General features: G+C 32.2%; 1 protein-coding gene across 1 annotated transcript; it reads left to right on the top strand.

Moving 5' to 3' along the window:
- Positions 1 to 10,063: 10,063 nt before the first annotated feature.
- On the top strand, positions 10,064 to 13,389 carry LOC106114593 (protein lifeguard 4-like). The gene is given in 5 exon segments (NM_001311916.1): positions 10,064 to 10,163; positions 10,572 to 10,735; positions 11,809 to 11,914; positions 12,343 to 12,494; positions 12,655 to 13,389. Coding segments are annotated over 5 exon segments (741 nt in total). The 5' UTR covers positions 10,064 to 10,097; the 3' UTR covers positions 12,908 to 13,389.
- Positions 13,390 to 13,404: the final 15 nt, after the last annotated feature.

A 13,404-nucleotide genomic window follows, 5' to 3' on the forward strand; every position in this document is an offset into this window, starting at 1 on the left:
GCATCGTAGGCCCGATCTGCGGAGCGGTCATACACGCCCGGCCCACATCGACTTTGCGCTGCTCCTTTTGCGTACAACAGTAGTTCGATACGCGAGTAAGTTTCACAACAAACACAACACACTGAAATATGTAGTAATCCCCAATCATCTTACAGCTAAAGAGACAGTTTTAGAACAAAATATTTTATGATTTTACAATAATTTTGTATTTTTACTCTCTCGCTACAAACCATTTCGGAACAAAAACTTTAATTTAAAACGATGAGTCTTAATTAACTACGGGTATATTACTATAATAAAATGTTATAGCTCAGTCTAAAATATTGACTATAAAAATGTGTTCTACGTATCAAAAGATGCTCAACTATACATTAACGAAGATATAATAAAGAACAACAAGAAAGAGAAACAAGATGTTCGATCAAGAATGCTACTAAATAAAAATCGTCCTCGTGTAAAGCTCCGTACACAATGACTACAATACTCAAGCGCTTAACCACAATTTCTCCTGTAACTTTTTTAATAACATATTAACACATGTATACAGATATGGACTGTAGACTGAGATAACTATGATGAATCTATAGCAGAGTATGGTGAGAATGATCTTGATGAAGTTAAAAGCTACTGGTAATAAATTAAAAAATCTGTCTTTTCACTTATAGCAATAAATTAATAAAATAACACCTCACACTTTGTCATAAAACAATGAGACTACTGGCTAAAACTTTAAAACAAAAATATATTTTTTTATAACAGAAGGGAGCAAACGGGCAGCGGGAACACCGAGGTGTTGGATGGACTTCAGCATAATTATCCTTCAACCAGTAGGATAAAATTGGAAACAAGAATTTTCTGCTTAGGTACAAGGAAAAGAAAAGAGTCAGGGTAAGATGGCAGGGTAGGAAACGACTGGAGGTGGCCCATAATCAGAAAAGGGCCCTAATATTGAAATAAAAAGGCTAAATTATAAAAAAAAAATTCTGTCTCATTTTCGTTGTAAATATAGAACGGTTGGCAACCGAAGGTCGCATTTATCCTTCAATTGGTCCGGTCAGGTAACGGGCCTCATGCATAATTCCTTCGTATATGTCAAGACGTACTCTATATCATCGGCCCTGACCGTATTCCGGTTTGCCTTTGCCTCCATGTTAAACAAACTTTAACTTACATAGCTTACAATGTTGTTTACACTATACCAATGTTACTTCAAATATTTCTTTGAAAATACTCGTAAATTTATTACTGATATTTTTTTTTTCTTTCTGATTCAAATTATCTGTTCGATCGCTTTGTACTTTTAATAAATAATCATGTTTCGCTCACATTAAAAAATTATATTAATGCTTACGAAAAAAATGCTTTTTTCAAAATTTTGTAAACTGAGTCTCCCTAACTCTGACTAAAAATGTCACTATACTAATAGTAATTTTTTTAGCTGTATTTTTAGAACGATTAAAAACGGCCCTGGATTTCTGTTTCCTATTCCTACATATATTTGTACTAAAGCATTTGAATAGAATATACCGTTCCGACCCCCATCTGTGATCTCCAACTTTTCAATAGTTGACCGTACTGATTGTTCACCAGTGCCCCGTACGTTAGAATCACGTTACATGGAGAAAAGGAAGTAAATGGAAATTTGGTATTTAGGTATTTTCTATTTATTGAAATACATTTTCATTTCTTCTCCAAAAAAAACAAGTGATGTCTATTCCATTGTGAAGATCCTATGGTATTTTTCCGGTTTATACAAACAAAATATGTACGAACTTCTTGTCTATAGACATTAAAGTTTTAATAGCTACCACACATATTGTGGTATAGTTGATATAAGAACTGTTTCACATCCACACACACTCACACACTCATTTTCATCACATACGTATATTTATCGTATCGCGTCATATTGTTTAAAAATATATTAATACAATGAGGCTCTTTGTTATTCATATAGGTACTACGGTTGCTCGTCTAAGTAATGTTTAAAAAATACGATTAACTAAAAGTCTACTTACAGCGCTATTTATTCAGACTGTCGTTAGCTCAACATAAAATTGACCGAGCTAGGCTTTACTCGAGTAGAAAATTTCTTCATTGAAAGTGAACCTCTTCAACGAACGCTCTATGAAGCCAGGGCAAGGCAGTGTACTTCCTGTATCACTGTAACATAAATTAATATACGTACTATAAAAAAAATATTTATATAGACATTACGTAACTTGGCTTACTATGACTAAATATTTACTACGTAATAAACTTCCAGCGGCTCGTAGAACGTCTGTAGCACTATTGAAGAATACAATGCTACATTTTGAAATGCGTAACATTGTATTATTGTATCTATCGCTATAATCGTATAAGGGAAACAACATTGTACTTTTAACAAGCACTTAAAATTACCGTAGCGTAATTTTACATCATATAGCATGAGTAGCATTGTATTTCATAACTCGTAGCATTGTATCTTATTGTAGATTGTAGATCATTCGTAGCATTGTATTTTGTTTCTTCGTCGGGGTTACGAAGCCTGTAGAACTTGTGTAGCATTATATCTTTTCCTTAGCTCGTAGATCGGGCGTAGTAATGTAACTTGCATATCGATGAAGCATGCGTAGCATGTAAGTAGTCACTATAAATTTTAGTTAATAAAAAAAATCAGATTTATTAAGAGTCTTCTAATATATGCTTGAACCTTTTTTTTCAGCATACATGGTATACAAATTATCTCTAAAGAACGAAGGAATATGGTACATGTTTCATAAACAATGCCATGGTCTTATATGTTAATAAATAAATAAATACTACTAATATTATAAATGCCAATGTTTAGATGAATGGATAGACATTTGTCAGAAAGTATCTCTGGAACAGCTCAACGGATCATAAAACATTGGGTTTCTTTAAACATAGGCTTGATTTACTTGATTAAAGTCTTACGTCCCCGTAGTGGGACAGAGGGCGTCCACAGTCCTTCTACTGTGTTTGGGCAAGCAGGCGATTAGCGCACTGTGCCCTAGACTGTTCGCGGAGCTGCCACCTTGGAGTTTACAGTCGTGCTCGGTTTGTTTCGGATATCCTTTCTGGTGAATGGTGGTTTAAACATAGGGTGACAGCCTATTTACTATAACATAGTAATGTGAGACTAATCAATATCTCTTTAATATAACTGAAATAAATGAATAAAATATATAAAAGTAATTTTGAACAATTGTCTGCACTATTTATGTAACTCCGATGGTGCAATGTTGTAAAAAACGAATCCCATTTAACAATGCAATTCAACTTGTACAAGACCAATCGGAATTTATTCGCTCTGTTACAAAATTTACATCCGACAAACAAGTTAAAATACACGCAGAATATCTGCAACACGGATTTTTTTTACCTCGTCCAATTTATTTTTATCAGTTGAACTGCGCGAATTGGGCATCGCATGTCTGTGTTTAAATTTTTTTTTGTTTAGACATGCAACTTGCATATATCCTTGATATATTCTTCTCCTAACATAGAATAATAACAAACTGTAATTGCATTTTTTTTCTTTATTAATTTGTCTAAATTACATCGAATCTTACCTTTATACGTACTGACGGTTGATCTTTATGACAATTGATTTCTATGGAAATTATATTGTTACTTAACTCAATTAAGTATATTTCATATAAGTAATAACATGTTATCCTATATCCGAGTACAAACATATTTTATTCCACCTTTATTTTATGAAACAATGTAAGCTGTTATTGAATTAAAGGTAGAACAAAGGTACGCTACGAGTAGGAGAAGTATAGGAAACCAATCTGTTTTATGACTTTTATAAGGTCATAGGGATGTGCAATTATATCGATACTTTAACGATTTTTTAACGTTTATTAAACATCGATTTCTACAGCTGGAACTTATAATATATGTTATTATTTATATTGTTTTAATTACAACGGTATTTACAGTATTCCAGTACTTTATCCTTAAAAATAATGTTTTTGTATATCCGTACATATTAACAACTTATTTGTGATGCAAGACACATCAAATATTCCAAGACACAATCATATTTAAAATAATTTTTAAGTAACTTTTTTACGATAGTTAAATGTGACCACTTTATTTTTATTAACCTTAGGTTTCCGAGGCCAAAATCTCTGTATAAACATCGTCATCTTTATCATTACCTATGACAAAATATGGTTTCGGAAACCCACGGTTAATATCGTAATTGTTATATTATTAAGATAAATTGTACACGTAGCCGTTACATTCATTGATATAAATATATTTAAGAAAGCGTCACATCACTAAGCGCTTTAATTAAAAACATTCAGTTAAATGTACATATCTAAATGCAGCGCTGCGAGGTGCGAGCACACATCAAATCTTTTTGTTCGCTCCAGCGTTTGCAAACGTAAGATAATGAGATATATAAAAACATCAAGCTATATATTAATATAAACTTTCATTTGTTTTAATATCGCAATCATCCAAAGTTTACATATACAATATTGATTTTTATATTGGAAAATTGGTGAACATAATGGTCAAAGAATTTTATGCTACGATTCGAAGTATAGTTTTGTTACACCATAACTCAGTTTTTTAACCACAAATCACTATGTATATAAATAACACTATATATGTTTACATAGAAACGTAGAACATGTCTGTTGAAACAATTCATGCTTGTAAAGCTCGCAAACTAACCGTGTTCCAGTAGACGAACAATGCATACCCAAATTTCAATGGAAACGAAACAATACGGAGCAAATCCGTAATAACGCCCCTATCACACTACCGCGAATCCAAAGCAAAATTAAAATAAAACAAAACACTATCGGTTCACATAATAAATGGATTGGATACAGAAGAAGAATTTTTTTTTGACAAAGATATTAGTAGAATTGTGTTGTCTCGCATATTATATAAGGTCATTATATAATATTTCATCGAAACGATTTATCGTCTTTCTTTATTACTTAAAACTGATGAGCATTGATCGGAGCGAAATTCGTGTTTCGATTCTTCTCGTCGTCAATGTGATAGGGGCGTAAATGAAACGCCCGCAGCTCCGCACGGACCTTGTTAAAATGAAACCTATTTCATTTGTTCCGCTGTACTCTTTTGCCTTTTACGGAAGAAGTATAATTAATGGAAAATTTAATTTTTATAAAACGATTGAAGTCGGCTAAAAAGATTATTGGGATATAATCACAGCTCCGATGCGATAAGTGATTTGTATTATCTTTAAATTAATAACAAACAGAAAATAATATTAAAGCGTTTCGTTTCACATCATTGTTTAATCTTTTATTTATAAATTATCATGGCCAATTTTGCATCAATTACTTGCAAACAAAATAACGTTAAGTACGCAAATAGTAATAAAATATAAATACCACGAAATACTCCTCAGGTATCCGTATATTGCATAAAATCCTAAAATATTCGTAAGCATACGAACGTGTAGCTAAGAAATTCTGAGACGAGTTTAATATACTACAAAACCGCAGCTTTGAGAACTTGTATTTTTTTCTCTTGCCCTGTATCGTTGCGTTTGAACGAGTCGGTTAAAGATTCAAAAGCTCAAACGAGCGAGAATCTCTAGTGGTTTGAAAAAGCTCGGTCAGCGGAAAAGTTTTTAGAATAATTAACTTTTAAAGAAAATAAAATCTAGGTTACTGTTACTAGTTAATAGTTAACAATAACATAATGCATCTGTAAATCAATATGTTTAAAATAATCGTATAATAAAAAAAATTAAGAATTGATTATTATAAAAACGTTATATAAGTCAATAACACCAACATGACTTCTTCAACATACATTAAAATATCTTATTGAAAAAACTAGAAATATACTTATAAAAAAAACCAAACGATACGGACTAACAAACAAAACCATAGAGACATAAATGTTCTGAATCAACCTCTAACAAACTCAACGACAATGACTTTGGCACTTAATTTTTTTAATTTAAAAATTATGAAAAATAATTTGGCAATATTTCTTCGTGATTTGAATTTCAGCAAAACCTATCTGCATTGTACAATACCGCAATGCAGCCTAGTTGTATTCGTCACTGCGCATATTAAAATATCATTGATAACATATTTTTTTTTAAATACGACTTATAAAAATCTAACCTAACTTTTCCCATTCCGATCAACGCCACCCTATTTTTCTCTATCATCCGTACTCTCGTCTTAAATACTTCATCCCTTTATTACAAAAAGACGAAGGACCAATGTAGATTTGCTTTAACAAGAAAACATAGACAGTGTTTCAATTCCGTTTTAGCTTAAACATATGTCAACCCTTTTATCGCACGCTCAAATTAAACATTACCAAAATTATTGAAAATGTTTAGACGTAGGCTTCCTATATGTAATCTTGGCAAATAAATAACAAAATACATATGCCTAAAGCTTTTGTTATCCATGTCGATATCCATAATAAATCAATATTTGTTTAAACTCGTGTTCACCAAAACACGGACCTAACTCTATTTTTTGCGTAATACAGTAGATGTTTAACTAACTCTACTAATTTATTGAAAAGATTATTGTGCCTATTCACACAATAACCAACCCTAGGGTTGACACAAAGGGCCGCGGACGAGAGCGAAAGCGTGCCCATGGTCCCATCCCGATGCGTTGGAGGAAGAGAGGTTTAGTGTGTATGCCTCCGCTATGGAGGAGAATCCCACATAACTACCGCGTCCCCCCGGGGCGCGGAGTATGCATAAAGCATTCCTCTCTGGAAAAAAAACAACCATATATTAAGGGTTGGCACAAACACTGCGTCTTGATCACCATAGTACAACAAAACTGTAAAACAGTTATATCCAAAATTGTAGTGTGGCCACACACTGATGGATGATTTGAATGATAGCTAAACAACACATCATTAAAAGCAAGAAAAGGACGTCTGTCTTAAGCATACAAAACGTTTAATATTAATGTAATATTTTTACAAAGATGAAAAGATCAGGAGCGCTTCCATATTGAAACGGGATCTTGGAACTCCGCTGTCGCAAACTCGACGCTTGTAACAGGAATTTAATTAAAATTTTCACGAGAAAACGCCTCATAAAGATTGTCGTGATAAAAAAAATGGCAAGAATAGCTGCCGGTGGCTATTTTTAACTTTCTAATTTTAATTTTAAAGTTTTCATCATAATGAGCCAAGAGTATTTTTGTAAAAAAATTATCCAAATAAAGAAATTTTATAAAGTTCTAGATGTCTGTACTTTCTGGTACCATTAATATTAGTTTAACTCACAGTAAAAAGTATCAATCATAACCCACACTTTGGGAGTAAAGAACAAATCAAACTAGCGCGTATTAAATTCCCTACCATTCTCCTACGGTTACGGTATATTTATTAAATATCTGCAAAACGTAACGTAAGTAGCTTACAAATGCAGAGACTTGTATGCAGTTATAAATTTTATATTTATAATTTTTTTACCTTAGAAGCCATGATAAAAATGTCGACCAATATGCTACTGCAAAATTTACAAAAAAATGAAAATCACCATAGAATAAAAATATCTCTAATTTATTTTACTTTGTCGTAAGGACACGGTATTTACTATAGCTTGTACGCATGCTCAACCAAGTGACTACTCCTTTCGCCCACTTTATCTCACATAATTTTGGTTAATTTAATTTAAAATGTTATATTACCGTAGACTAGTCGATTTTACAAACAATTAACGGTAAAGCTCCAAAAAATCGATAATCTATACTCATCAAAAACAATCATGGCAACACTGGCCAAATTAACGGGGGCTATTAGAGGCTATTGAGATTTTAATTTGGCTGGGATGTGAGGTGGGTGCTTGGGTGCAATGCGGTATCGTACAATGCAGTTGGGCTTTGACGAAATGCGATGCATCGATGCCGTCCGCGAGCCTTTGATGTATAAAGCTGTGTTGTTTGAATGAGCTTTCGCCGGGCCATTGTGGATGTTTGTAGTGATTTAACGTTCGCAAATCGTTTGATTCACGTCCGCAGTTGAAAGCGTTCTTGATCGTTTAAACATTGACATTATTTAGCATCACATATGTGTTTTTCCGTAAAAATACTTAAAGAATAAAACTTTTTATGTAACGGTTATTTATTTGCTAAGAAAAATCACATAATTAGATTAGTATTACGGCTCCTAATCAAATCTGATATGAAACACTAGTTTATTTTAAATTTCAAATCTTTTGGCTTTCAAATGATTTCACTTTACCGTTAATAAGGTAACACAAAAGCAGAATATATCCGGATTGCATATATTTAGTACGAGACATTCGTACACGCACGTTGTATATGTTTGAAGCAATACCCTCGGTCCATAGGACAAATGCAACCCAGTTTATTCTCATTGCGGAAACTCGGTGAGCCACAGAGCGCGTCACTGCTTACCAATGCAAATCATTACTACAGTCCCTTAATGGATTGCCACTATACAGGTTTAATGTTCCTAATTCACATCAGTATATATTTATATAACGTCTGTACATTTTTTGATGATTTTAACCAGAACAACGATAGAACTGGCAACTTATATTTTCGCGTTTCGTTATATCCGGTTCCACAGAACTCTTTTTTTATCTTTAATTTGGGGTTATTTTTCAACATGTTCGTTATCAGAAATGTATTTTTCATCCTCATGCACATTTAAGGCCTTTTATTTTCGACGAGCGAATAGCTGAAGATTTCATATGTGTGTGTAGAAATACTTAGAGAAATAGTTAACATAAAAATGTATTCACAATTCCAAAACCTAGTCAATATAAAGATAACATACTATAGATACTTTGTAGCAATAAAATATGCCCCATTTTATCTTCAACATCTTTATTGAATAATTATTCGCGGGAATTTTAATTAAATTCCTTTTCGCGACGACATCAAGTTTGCGACAATCGAGTTTTAAGGAGCGATTTAAATAGACATGAATTAATGTTTCAATTCAAAACTTTTGCAGTAAGAATTCTTGAAATTAAGGCACCTACATAGATTCAGATATGGACAGATGATAGTGAAGTTCTGTTGGCCAATGCCTCAATTAAATTTATTTATATTTTTGTATATTTTTCATTAGAGTTTCCTAGAGTAGTAAGTTTTATTAGAATTTAGTAAACTAAAGATAAATTCATTAAAAAATGTATTTAATAATAATTTAGTTATAAAACTGAAACTTAAATAACTTGTCTTGTTTCAGCTTTGCGGTAAATTTAAGTTGATAAATGCTTTCGATAATGATAAATGCTAATACAAAATGTGTCCAAGTGTTATCCTAATGAATAACGTAGAGACGCGCGATTGACACAAAGCCCTTCACCGCAGGCCAGTAATCTTTGGACACTACTGTTGGTTAGTAAAAATAGATTCATGAGACAATGGACTTCTTAGAAGAAAAATAACTGCTTACAAAATGTAAAAAAGCACGACATTGTAGACAATTGATGTCAGCTAAGTAGGTCAGTAACATTTTACTGAGTAAACTACTAGAATTGACCTATTGTAAGTGTGCTGCATCGTCAAGGCTATTGAGTAAACAAACTGATGTACATCGTTTTCTGTGTATTTATGTTCAATAATTTATGCAATGATCGCAAACGATAAGGCACTACACAATATGAAACATACAAGCAATTTTGGTGATGATATAATTCAGTGCAGTAATTAGTAATGATCATTTCTTGATTCCTTTGGTACCAGGCTGATAAAAAAACAAAGTTGAAAAAATTCTTTAAGGTGAGAAAGATTCTTTATAAAAACTCCAGGACATCTTCTTAATGCCCACCCCACTTTAAATAAGAAGGGCGGGTGAAACTGCAATACCAAAAAAGGCCATTTACATGAGTTTAATGCTTGTTATTCAGTTAAAAAATACTTTATTGCGACTTTTATTCAAAAGAATTTAAAGTAAATTATTTTTGCTTTCAGATTTTAGAAGTAGCAACATTCATTTTGTCTTTGTCACAAAACAAACGTCATCGAGTCTTTGAAGTTGTCATTTCTTCTAGTTTTCAAGGAAAGTACTGAATATCGACATTAAGAAACAAAGTATTTCAAACTTAAAACGAATCAAATCTAATCATGGCCAACATACCATTAATGTACGCTCAAGAAGATTGTGAACTCGGAGGAAAGGAATCGATAGAGGTAAGAAATTTATGAAATCCATGCAATTCGTCAGCTGACCTTAGCTTTGACAATAATACAATTCTGTTTACTACAATTAATTATCATAATGTATTCATAACACCATTTCCATACCGTAGAAAGTATTTTTAATTTGATTCTTTTTCCAAAGTGATTAATCGTGTTTGTTTACTTTCTCTTGTAAAACATGTCTATGTGCCATTTTGTACACTTTTGTAAAATTAAAAACGCTGCCATTGTGTGACAGCAGAATACTCAATACTAATATGTTGAAATCATAACTTTTCCACAATATCCAGACTTTAATTGACACACTTGATGATCCTTGATATGATATTCAGAAATTCTTAAAGTTTAAATCCAAAGTCTTGCATAAAACAGGCATAATTTTATAAGTTTTGTACCCAGGACGATTTCGCGTATCGCAACAATGTGATGAATGCTGACAAGGAGATCCGTTTAGGATTTGTACGCAAGGTGTACGGTCTTCTCACAGTTCAGCTGCTGGCTACTGTGGCTATTGCAGCAGTCTTCTTGCTTGTCAAACCAGTACAACTGTTCATTCACCAAAAGTATGTATCATAATAATATTATGTATGTGAATATTTGGATGGATGGATGAATGTTTGAAGGTTTTTCTGACACGGCTCAACATATCTCTCTGAAATTTGGCATAGATGTAGAACATAGTCTGTAAGAACACATAGGCTACTTATTAAGTTTTTTTTTAATTCCGCACAGATGGAGTAGCGGGCGACAGCTAGTTTTGTCATAAACACATAGATATACAATTATGTTCAGATGTAGTAATGAAAACATTAACATTTCTTAAATTTTAAAATCAAAATGACTCAAATACACATAAATAAGTTTCAATAATTAGAAATATTACACAACACAAACACTTTTTTCACATTAGATTTATAGAGGTCAATGTAGAATACTTTTGGTATAGAACAATATACAATTGGTTAAGTGTATGGACTGCATAACTCAATATTGTTGGTTTGAATCTGAATTTTAAAACTTAACTTGGAATGGTTAGAAATGAACCTTAACAGTAATAGTTATCAATCAAAAATGTATGTTATATTTTACTTAATGAGTGAAGATAATAATTGTTGATTACATTTCTTCTTTTCAAAGCATGTTTTGTCATGGCTAATGTAGATAACAGTACAAAGAAATAGATAACAAAGTATTTATTTATCTGATTTTATCAGGGATTTATCTTTGATGTAAATACTAAGCTACTACTTCTAATTAAAGTGTTATGCATAGAAAAAAAAATTACTGACTTTAGCTCGAGAAATTAAAAAGATGAGTGAATTCTATATGTGTGCCAAATTTTAGCAAGATGTGTTAAACAATTGTAGAGTTGACAAGTAAAAAAGTAATTCAAACAAGAAATATTTAACCAAATGAGTTGAATTATTTATGGTACTTTTTAAAATAAGGTTAAAACTTGGAAATAGTTTTTAATTCACTTAAAATAAAGAATTGATTGACTTATCTAAAATACTTCTTGGTAAACTTGCTTAATTGTATAGACAAACTCAACTTAGTCTTATAAGTTTATTGACAAAGAAATGATTAAATTGGATCTCATATTGGTTAGTTGTTGATTTATTTCTTGCATTTTCAGTGATTGGATGGTATTCATTGCCTTCATCTTGAGTATAGTCACATTGTTTGCACTAATCGCCAAACGCCGGGATTCTCCTGCCAACTTTTACCTCCTTGCTGCATTTGTGAGTATATTACATGGACAATAAATCTAATAGTACAATGTTCAGGCTAAGCGCCATCTGCTCTCCGCCACCTCAAACCCGGTGAAGTTGTAAATGCCTCTTCAAGGCAAACAGTGACTACTCAGTAACAAAAAAAAATCTAATAGTACACATACTTACATCATTATCAATCCTTCAATAACATGAAGAAAGATAAAAACTATCAAATGAAGATGTTTGTGTTAATATATGGATGTAAAAACATGAGATGTATACTTCTTCTGTCTGTAGAAAATATCAATACTACCTCAATATACCTACTATCAATATACCTTTTGGATGTACCTCTGGGATACATCACTATTAAACTATGCGATGAAAAAAGTTAGATAGCCAATTGAATCCTCTTGTCACTCAATGTTGTTAATAATTCCATGGAATATTTTCAGACTGCCGTCCAAGCATATACTGTGGGTGTGGTGGTATCGTTTTACGATACATTCATAGTGCTACAGGCGCTTGCTATCACCTTTGCAGTTGTCTTGTCACTCACCCTCTACACGCTCAACACTAAACGTGACTTCTCTTTCATTGGATATGGGTGAGTATTGCTTTTAAGAATAAAACATGCAATATTTATGAAAATAGCTTTCATTTTAGTTTGTAGCATATTTCTCTTCATTGGTAGGCAAACAACTCAACCGTGAGAATCACTTTGAATCAAAATTGCTGGATTTCATTGTTTTAATAAATATTTTTAGACTGGTGGCTGGACTCAGTGTGCTGATTGTTGGCGGTCTGATTCAAATCTTCCTGCAGAGCTCCGCCTTCGAAGTTGCGCTGTCTTTCGCCGGAGCAATCTTTTTCAGTCTCTTCCTCATCTTTGACACCCAGCAGATGATGACCACATTGTCTCCGGAAGAGTACATCCTTGCTACCATCAATCTGTATATGGACATTATCAATCTGTTCCTATACATTCTTCGTATCTTAAACGAAATGAATAGGAACTAGATTGTACCTTTTTTCTTCATATTTTTTGGGACACATGTTCTTCAAGAGTTTTAAGTTTATTGATGTTAAATTGTAATAGAATTTTTTAATGTTTTCAGTTTTCTTGTAGAGTTCAATCCGAATTAAATATTTTTGTTGTTTTCAATGAATTAACATTCCTATATTGATTAGAAATTATATGTTTTTGGGTAACTCAAAATTATATGTGCGTTATTGCAATGTTTATATGTACATATGCCTATTTATTTATTTTCCTTTATCCTAATTGTATAATAAAGACTTATTTGTTAAGCATATGTGATTTTATTACGCACTTAATCAGCACAGTATTATTTTTATTTGACAATTCTAAGTTTGGCGGCAGATTTATCTATGTGACTATCTGTTAATTTTAAATCCTTTGACGGCCATAAATAAATATTAACTGATGTTTGACAACGGCATTGTTGTTGTATTGAAATTAAATTATATATTTGTTTGGAATAATGTGATTTTAT

This window comes from Papilio xuthus, unplaced genomic scaffold (assembly GCF_000836235.2).
Source record: "Papilio xuthus unplaced genomic scaffold, Pxut_1.1 DF828037.1, whole genome shotgun sequence".
Lineage (NCBI taxonomy): Eukaryota > Metazoa > Arthropoda > Insecta > Lepidoptera > Papilionidae > Papilio > Papilio xuthus.